Source organism: Puntigrus tetrazona, unplaced genomic scaffold, assembly GCF_018831695.1.
Source record: "Puntigrus tetrazona isolate hp1 unplaced genomic scaffold, ASM1883169v1 S000000176, whole genome shotgun sequence".
In the NCBI taxonomy this organism is placed as follows: domain Eukaryota; kingdom Metazoa; phylum Chordata; class Actinopteri; order Cypriniformes; family Cyprinidae; genus Puntigrus; species Puntigrus tetrazona.
The window spans coordinates 870,001-880,000 of NW_025047847.1; the positions used below are offsets into that span (position 1 = coordinate 870,001).

Genomic DNA, 10,000 nt, shown 5'->3' on the forward strand with positions numbered 1-10,000 from the left:
ACTGTGTAAAACAGGGTTGAGTGTGTTTCCTCACCGATCTTAAACTCGGTGCTCAGGGTCTCTGTGTTTAAGTTGATGAGCTCGGCCCCGTCGATGTTGTGGGTCCTAAACGTGTCCACCACTGACCAATCACTGACCAGCGTTCTGGAGTAACCCAGTGACTTCCTTCCTGTCCACAGATACAAACAGGAAGAGCTTTATTATCATCCTCAATGCTGAACATTTCTCATTATGCTCCAAACAATGTGCCTTTTCCTTCCTAAACACAAAGCGTTTCTGAATACTATTCTTAAGGCCGTGCGCACATTAAAAACATATGGCTTGCTTAGTTCGGTTACATCCGATATTCATGCATTTTAAATGGACAATATTTTAATTACAGCTGTCTACGCAATTATTATAAATCAAAACTGCACAAATAACCGTATCGTTTTATTAGTTTTATATTGCTTTAATTATATTACAATTATATTAAAATATTATAGATTTTAAAAAAAAATGTTTGAGAAGCTCTTGTGAAGATCGACATTTCCAAAGGTTAAGCTAGAAAAAAAAGAGAAAGCCATCAAATTAATGCAATTTCATTGTGGATATTTTTAATATATAACATCTCTATAACCTCACTGAGAGAAACTGCACTACTATTTCACATGAGGTTTTTTTGTTGTTACGCTATTTTTCTGATTATTTCATGACTTTCAGACCGTCAAGCTCCTAAGTCAAAGTTTGCAAGTATTGGTCTATAATGTGTCCCTATTATGGATTTCTAAAAATAATCTTTCATGCAGTGAATGAAAACATCCTGAAAAGTGTTACATCTGAGAGTGCACCGTGTATAAAGTTATTGTCTCTAAAAAGAAAGAGTCGACTTTGAATCATTGAAATGAGTAGTCTTTGAAAACGAATCCCAAGCCGTTTAATGTTGATGTCAATTTATTAATTCTTAAAATTAATTCTTTACCACTAGATGCCGCTTTTGGTGCCTTAGAATGGCTGTTTTAATGCTGTACACAAAGCGCTCACAGATTAGAGTCACGCAAAGGAGGGCTTTGGAGAAATAAATCGATGAGTGAATCGTTTGGGAGTCGTTGAACAAATAATGTAAAAATAAATGCTTAATAAAATTCAATTAAGTGTTTATTGGCCTTGCATGCAAGTCAACCTGTTGTTGGAAACGTCCGAAAACAAATTACAAACCTTTCGTAACCCATAAAAAGAGGCACTTTAAACTTTGGATTTGGAGCTTGATTCATATCAGTGATTCGGTTCAAGCGTGCCGTTTTAAAGAATCAATTCGAAACAGATTTTTTTTTTAGCTTCGCCATTCAATCAAATAAAGCAAAAAGCAACAAAAAAATGTAACAACAATAAAACATATGGGATGCAGGTTAGTAATAACACGAACAATATTACCATAAAGTTATAGTCATTATCATTAGTCATAAACTATAATTCTGCAATAGGCCGACAGTTGTTTTGTTTAAAAGGTATTTTGGTGGCCTCTGTAATCCGTGTTTGGATCGCAGTCGCTCTGTGGTCCAGTGTGTGCCATCTGTCAGCATGCAGAGACTCCACAACCCAACATGCTCGGGGTCACAGAAACAGTAATTACTACATGCTCACACACACACACACACACACACACACACAAATGTTCCAGGTTTACTACAATTTAAATAGAAAGTGCAAAAACTGAGGGATTAAATATTTATTTTCTGTGATAACTGATATAACAGTGGTCAGAAAGCCTATACTTGAAGCAGATGGACTTGCATGGAGCTTGCATGCTTCAGCATTCGATCTCAAGTGGTCAGACAGCCGTCTTATAGTTCAACAGATGCAAACATCAGCACAGAGGGAGAGAACGCACACGCAGTCGCATATCTACAGCGACAGAGAAATATAATACAAGTCAGATACGCATATTCAATTCAAGCTCATTTATATAGCGCTTTTTATGATACAAATCATTGCAAAGCAGCTTTATGGGAAATTAAGTTTCTTCAATATGCTTATATATCGTAAAATAAATAAAAAAAGACACTTCACATTACCGCATCACTGATTCTTTCAGCTAACTCAATTAAAAATACTGATTCATCCAGGAATAAATAAATGATTCAAAAACAGCGATTAATTCGTGACCATCTTTATGAATGGATCATACATTCATTCAGGCAAATGATTCACTCAACAACTCTAATTCATTCAAGAGCAAAACAAACAACTGACTACTAAAAAAAGCTCAGATTTACTTAAGAATCGAACAGGGTACTTTCTGCGACAGTCACTGAATCATTCCGGCACACGATTTATTCGAAAACAGGGATGAAAAAAGCGAATGTCTATGAGAGTCAGTGAATCAACACTGATTCACTCAGGAACGAAACAAGCACATGTCTATGAAAGTCAGTGAATCAACTCTGATTCACTCAGGAACAAAACAAGCGAATGTCTATGAGAGTCAGTGAACCAACACTGATTCACTCAGGAACAAAACAAGCGAATGTCTATGAGAGTCAGTGAGTCAACACTGATTCACGCAGGAACAAAACAAGCGAACATCTATTAGAGTCAGTGAATCAACACCGATTCATGCAGGAACAAAAGTTACTGTCTATAGGAATGAGTCAATTTGTTCAAAAACACAAACAGAATCAGGAAAGTGACTGTCTGTGTGCAATGTCAATGAATCAATGAATCATTCGTTCAGTCAGTTTGCTAAAAAATCTGCCACTGCTTTGTTCATTCAGTAATGCCACGATAAATAAATCATTGTTTCTCTTAATTAATATGAACCCACAGAAAAACTGAACGCTGAAATAACCAAACGGTATTTGAATTATAATGTGAAAGTCTAATTTCACTTTATATTCATCTGTCATTCTGAGTCAGAGTGTGTAGAAGTTCTCCATGATTCTGTTCACACACACACACACACACACACACACACACACACACATCATGTGTTTGGAGCATTAGCTGCAGGTGACTGAACATCTCCGATCGATCAATTAATAAACAGATTACAGCGAGAAAGTGTTTTATAAACCTGTCATACAGAATGATTAAACAAAACCTAATTGCATTTTGGCAAAGCATAAATGTTGGACCTCTAAATATTTTGGAATATTTAATATTTCCACGAATCGAACTCTGGGGTTCCAAACCTTTTATGCTGCATATATAAAAAGGTTTTTGACAGTTTTTTTTAAGAACTGTCCAAGTCACATTTCATCTTCTTTGACTGCTGTCATCAACAGATCCATTTTGTGTTTTGTTAACAGCGTTTTTGATGCAATAACCTCAAAGCATTAAAACAAAGGAGTCAGTCACTCACTGCATCGTATAAAGTCACTGTTTTATCGACGGACCTGGAAACAGAGGCAAATGAAACCCACATTTACATCACGCTGTGTCGTTCGTCACCGGCATCTGAACTGTTCCTTGAAACTGTTGAGATCCAGAATGCTATGATTTATGTACAGCTGAGATCAGAATCTGACACCACAGATCCACCTGCTGGTCAAACCGAGTAAAACTGTACAAACTAAATAATCCCAAAAACAAAAAAAGTTGCCTTGGCTGAAATAAACTGAATAAAACAAGTGCTAAAATGACTATAGAAACAGTAATATTAAAAGAAAATAATGATATAAAAAAATTATCTAAATAAAATATTATATATATATATATATTATATAGGGTATAATACAGGTAAACTGCAATTATTAGTTTTTTGCTATATGCAAAATGCATATATTTGCTATATGCTATTGCTATATTTCTCTTCACACTGTGCAAAAATAAATGCTATTAAATATTATATATATGCTAAATATATGCTATTAATATTAAATATATGCTATTAAACAAAACACACACACACAAGTAATAAACATTAAGTACAAAACCATTCTCAGTGAAGTGAGTGGGCGGGGCTTACCCCGAGACGAGCAGCTGTCCGTCAAACGAGAACACACAGCTGAGGACAGGAGCAGGATAGAGCACACACACACTGGAGCATTGTGGGAAAGAATAGCTCATGTCTGAAGCAAATTAAACGCTATTTAATGAGTCCTGTTTTATAACTATATAATATAGCTATACAGCATTTTATGATATTATGAAGAAGTGCAAAGGATGCCGCAAAAGGCTGTGTTTTTCTTCGAGGCAGCGTGCTCCTTCTTGCAATTCCATAATGCATTGTGACAAAAATTGAAATGGGGAGAAATGCTGATTACAAATATACACAGTTCAATTCTTATAAATGAATAAATAAAAATATTTGACACCTATGTTTATTATATATAAAAAGTAGCCATCATAGCTTGAAAAGCTCTAGCAGAATCTAAACTATTTTATTATTCTATTTATTGTCTCACAGGTTTATATTGTTGTCATTAATCGTTATTTAGTTTTTTTAGTGCAACAAATTTACTAAATGAAACAAGAAATGTTGAAAAAAAAAAAAAAAAAAACATGCGCTGCCAAGGACACGTGTGCACATACATCGAGATCAACTACATTAAATCAATCACTCAGACAGGCAATATAAAGAGCTGGAAAACACAAGAGAGCTGGAGTCACTGATAGTGTCAGAAAACAGAAAATGAAACACCGTGCATACTCTACCTCCACACACACACACACACACACACACACACACACACACACACACACAGAACAATTTCCTGTGAGACACAATATCCCAGCAACCCCCGTGATTGACTGCTGCTTATCTACATGTGCGCGTAAAACACAAAAAGTGTGTGTGAGGACTCGCAGCGGGCAGCGGACACACACGCCAGTCAGACGGGACCGTTGCCACGGCGACAGACAGACAGAGCCCTCTCTGACGCCTGCTGCCGAGGATTATGGGTTAAATAAAACTAAACTATTGCAACTAAAACAGTCAATTATAAATATTCACTCACAGAACTACTACACCGTCAAAACAAGTCTTGCTTTCGTTTTTTTATTTTTAAATGTATTTTATTCATTAATTTTACATTATGAATGAATTAATAAATCAATTGATTGATTTTACATTATGGGGGAGGTGTCAAGTAAATAATTTAGCATTAATTGTGCAAATAATACGTGTATAGATAGATGATAGATAGATGGATATTTTAGTGCGTTCATTCAATCCTGCTGGAGAATATTTTCCCTCGGTTTAAATTTATTTTTTGAGATTGAATGTTGGGTACCTGCTGCTGCATGCTGGGAAATAATCCATATCCTCAGTCTGTTATCCTGCCCACCAGAGGCCAATCGAAACTTGACTGTCTGGCCATCTGAAAACACACACACACACACACACACACACACACACAGACACACACACACACACACACACACACACACACACAGAGATACACACACACACACACACACACACACACACACACACACACACACACACAGACACACAGAGAGACACACAGAGAGACACACACACACAGAGAGACACACACACACAGAGAGACACACAGAGAGAGACACACAGAGAGACACAGAGAGACACACAGAGAGAGACACACAGACACACACACACACACACACACACACACAGACACACACACACACAGACACACACACACACACACACACACACACACACACACACAGAGAGACACAGAGAGACACACACACACACACACACACACAGACACACACAGACACACACAGAGAGACACACAGAGAGACACACAGAGAGACACACACACACACACACACACACAGAGAGACACACAGAGACACACACACACACATACAAACACACACAGAGACACACACAGAGAGACACACAGAGAGACACACAGAGAGACACAGAGAGAGACACAGAGAGACACACAGAGACACACACACACACACACACACACACAGAGACACACACACACACACACACACACAGAGAGACACACACACACACACACACACACACACAGAGAGACACACACACACACACACACACACAGAGAGACACACAGAGAGACACACACAGACACACACACACACACACACACACACACACACACACACACACACACACACACACACACACAGAGAGCAGAGTATGACTAATCAAGATTATCAGCATGTTTGAGTTCCCAGTAAAGATAATTACAGTATATTCACTCCTGTAATTTAACCTCACAACAAACGTGAATATAATCATACTTATAAACAACTCCGGCCATAAACTGATCCCGTATAGAAGGTCATGAACAGTGTTGTTTAGCCAGACTCTTAAAGAGCGTCCAGACTGGATTTTGAGCTCCATTCACTTTCACCGATCCGAAAGCAAACACTGGGGGGTGAAAAAAACAAACACAGGCCAAGAAGTTTCATATTTTTGGTGAATATCGACTACTGATTTTGCAGTGTATGTTAATGTTTGTTAGTTCTGACGTATTATTTACAGAAAAACAACAACAGTAGAAACTAAAAGAGACTGACGCGTAGTCTGATGTTGTTACTAATTAACAGCTGAGTAAAAGGTTTGCAGTTTATTATTATTATTATTATTGTTATTACTACTTATAAGTATAATTACTTTGTCTGCTTTAAGTACTTTAACATTGATACTTTATACTCATAATGCAGTACATTATGTGCAATTATGAGAAATACATTCCTTTTTACGTGCATGCAACTCATAAACCCAGTACTAAACCATTTAAAATGTCAGCCATTCTACTCTGCTAATTAAAAAGGTTTTATGTAAATTCTACACACACACACACACACACATATACTGTATATACACATACATACATATAAATATACATATATATATTTATTTATATTTTTCCACAGCAAGCATAAAGACTGACAATTACCTGAACATATATATATATATATATATATATATATATATATATATATATATATATATATATATATATATATAGCCTATATATATATATATATATATATATATATATATATATATATATATATATATATATATATATGTTAGTAAATAGGACCACATAACCGGAGAAAAAACCTCTTGAATGACATCCGAGAACGGGGGAGAAGAAAGAAACAAAACAATCCGGGATTTCATTACAAACCAGTGGTTCGTTTTATTAAATACCTGGCCCTTGCCAAATATGTGATCGTGAGTGAATCAATATATTTTACAAGGTGTACAAAAGGAATCAATAAACAGAGAGAAGAAAAAACGAGCGGTGCTAAATAAAATAAATTAACAAAACATACAATACTAACTGAAATCCCCCTTTCCCTCGAACCTAACTGACAAGAAAGAAAACAAATCTTCGGCGAGTCACGCCGTAACTAAACTACCCTAACTAAAACATAAACACACAAAGCAGCACCCGCTCCTAAACTAGTGTGTTTAACATAGGTACACCTACGTGTTGGGATATGTACGTCACGTGACATCCTTTACTCCCTCTTCTCTCGGGATAATTAGCTCATATCTAGTTGTTCGATAACAGTACTCAAACGAAAACCACTCGGCTAGTACACAGCACCAATGAGGCACGGTGAAGCTAGCAACAACTCCACCGCCCTCTCGAAGCAGGAACACCGTTCCGTTTAAATGCTGCATCACGGCTTCTGATTGGACCTCCAGATCTGTCAGGCGAACCAATAAAGAAACCTAATAAAAACACAGCAGCAAATAATAACGGAAAAGACATCGCTAAAATTACCCAATCACAGAAAAGAGGAGAGAAACAGAAACAAATGCGGTCACGTAACAGTATATAAGTTTGTTTGTGACATTTAGCCTGCACTTATTATAAAATGGCAACATAACATTGAAATATTTAATAAATGAATAAATAGAAATATTTTTTCCTTTCCTCTCCTCTCAGCCAATCACTGTGTGCGTTAGTAAGCATCCTCCAGTGACATCATCCATAGCAACGACAACGAGGCCAACTCTATTCTTCAGTAGAAATTTGTCTCAGCAGCTTTGTGAATGAGTTTTAACACAAAACTCTTATCTAAATACATTTACTGCTATTTAGGAGAACTCTTGGTGGTAGAATAAAGTGAATATGGGCCCAGATTTCCCCAGACCACTGCAGTCTCCAGCAGAGGGAGGAACGATCCTCAGCAGAAGAGAGAGGATCTGGACCGTTAGCAATGCTCACCTGAGGACAGACGTCTTTCATGTTTAAAAACTAAATAAAAATAATAATAAATAAATTATACACACACATATATATTTATTTATTTTTATTTTTTTTTTCTTCCAACTAACGATATATATAACTAAAATAAAGGAAAAACTTATTTTAATGTTACTAACTAAAAAAAAAAAAAAAAAATGTATATATATATATATATATATATATATATATATATATATATATATATATATATATATATATATATATAATAATTTATTTATTTATTTATTTAAAATAAACTATGGGGAACAGAAAAGTTCTAATGGATAGATCGTGTATGAATGAAAATATATTGCTTGTTAATATTTTATGAGCTCCTATAAAAATGGCTTTAAACCCTTTTATAAATTGGTTCAATTTTTATTAGCTATTGTAGTTCTCTTAATGTTGATATAACGTTGTGTCAGTGTATTTCCTTAATTCTATTTCTCAACATTAATGTATGATGTTTAGATGTTTTAACGTCTCTGTTTGTAACGTTACTACGACTCGACGTTAATGTTATTTTTTTTAATGAAGTTGCATGGGTATGTTTGGAAAATACATGCACTATGGGTCAAAATGATAGATTTTTATGCCATACATAATTGGGATATTAATAAAGATCATGTTCCATGAAGAAATCTTTCTGCCATAAATATATCCAGACTTCATTTTAGATTAGTAACATGCATCGCTAAGAACTTCATTCACACAACTTTAAAGGCGATTTTCTTATTTAAATATTTTGCACAATGAAAGCGTACCTTCGCAGCTCCTTTGACGTCACGTCCCAGACACGTCTTCACGGTGGTCCTGTAGGGTGAAACACCTGCGTCACCAAGTTGATCAAAGCTGTCCTGAGACGAGAACACATGTTGGATTTAGGTTTTAGGACAACTTTGATGAAAGGCTTCCAATGATGACAAGTGTATTTTAATATATACGTAATATTTAATATTTTAATATTAAACTATATATATATAGTTTATAAACTATATATAGTTTAATATATATATAAATATATATATATATTAAACATATATGCGTGTTATAATTATTATTTAGAAACATGCTACTCAAATTCAAGTTCAAATTCTAATATATTTAAAATGATTTTAATTCGAGTATGATTTATTTTTAATGTTTTCATACGATACAAAATCAAATGATAAACTGGCAATTTTTCAACTGAAATAAGTAATATAAATCATTAATATTTTAAATAGTTTAGCTGCCTTATACACATTCGTTTATGTCAAAAAAAGTACAATTTATTTATTCATTTTTTATGAATAAAACTTTTTTTTTTTGGTTGCTAAAACGAATCAATTCGTTTTTTTCCCGTGGCCTCCATATTTCTTCCCATCGTCTTGTGTTTTAACGAAGTATCAAAACATCCCTCATCAGTGTTCTCCATAGATTAATGAATTAATTAATGAATGTGTTTACACGAATGTTTAAAACTTCACATTGACCTCTCACTGATTAATAAAAAAAAGTTTAGGAAAGACTCACCTGATGGCAGAAGATTCACACGAAGACTGTTCCTGAAACCCTTAACAGACGTCTGAGTAAATCAGTATCTGGAAATGCACAACTTCAACTTATAATATCTATAATCTCTGTTTTATAGGTTATGGTGTTCTCTGGGAAGCTGCCTTCTGAACACTTCCTGATGTCTGTTGCCAGGGAAACGTGATAATTCACAGTTTTACACAAACTCAGGTCAACCAATGAGAGACTCGCATTTCTGTTGCATTTCTGTTGCATGGACACACACACACACACACACACACACACACACACACACACACACACACACACACAAAATATCTGTCTTT

General features: G+C 35.2%; 1 protein-coding gene across 1 annotated transcript in view; it reads right to left on the reverse strand.

Annotated features, from left to right (window-relative positions):
* The window catches only part of LOC122333094 (WD repeat, SAM and U-box domain-containing protein 1-like), a 16,337-nt gene extending 10,048 nt beyond the window's left edge, over positions 1-6,289 (reverse strand). Inside the window, exons 1-3 of the mRNA XM_043230591.1 lie at positions 6,187-6,289; positions 5,214-5,300; positions 35-169 (exon numbers count right to left, since the gene is read on the reverse strand). Of these exons, the coding sequence (XP_043086526.1) occupies positions 35-169; positions 5,214-5,300; positions 6,187-6,289 (325 nt within the window). The remainder of the gene's footprint in view (positions 1-34; positions 170-5,213; positions 5,301-6,186) is intronic.
* Between the last annotated feature and the right edge of the window lie 3,711 nt (positions 6,290-10,000).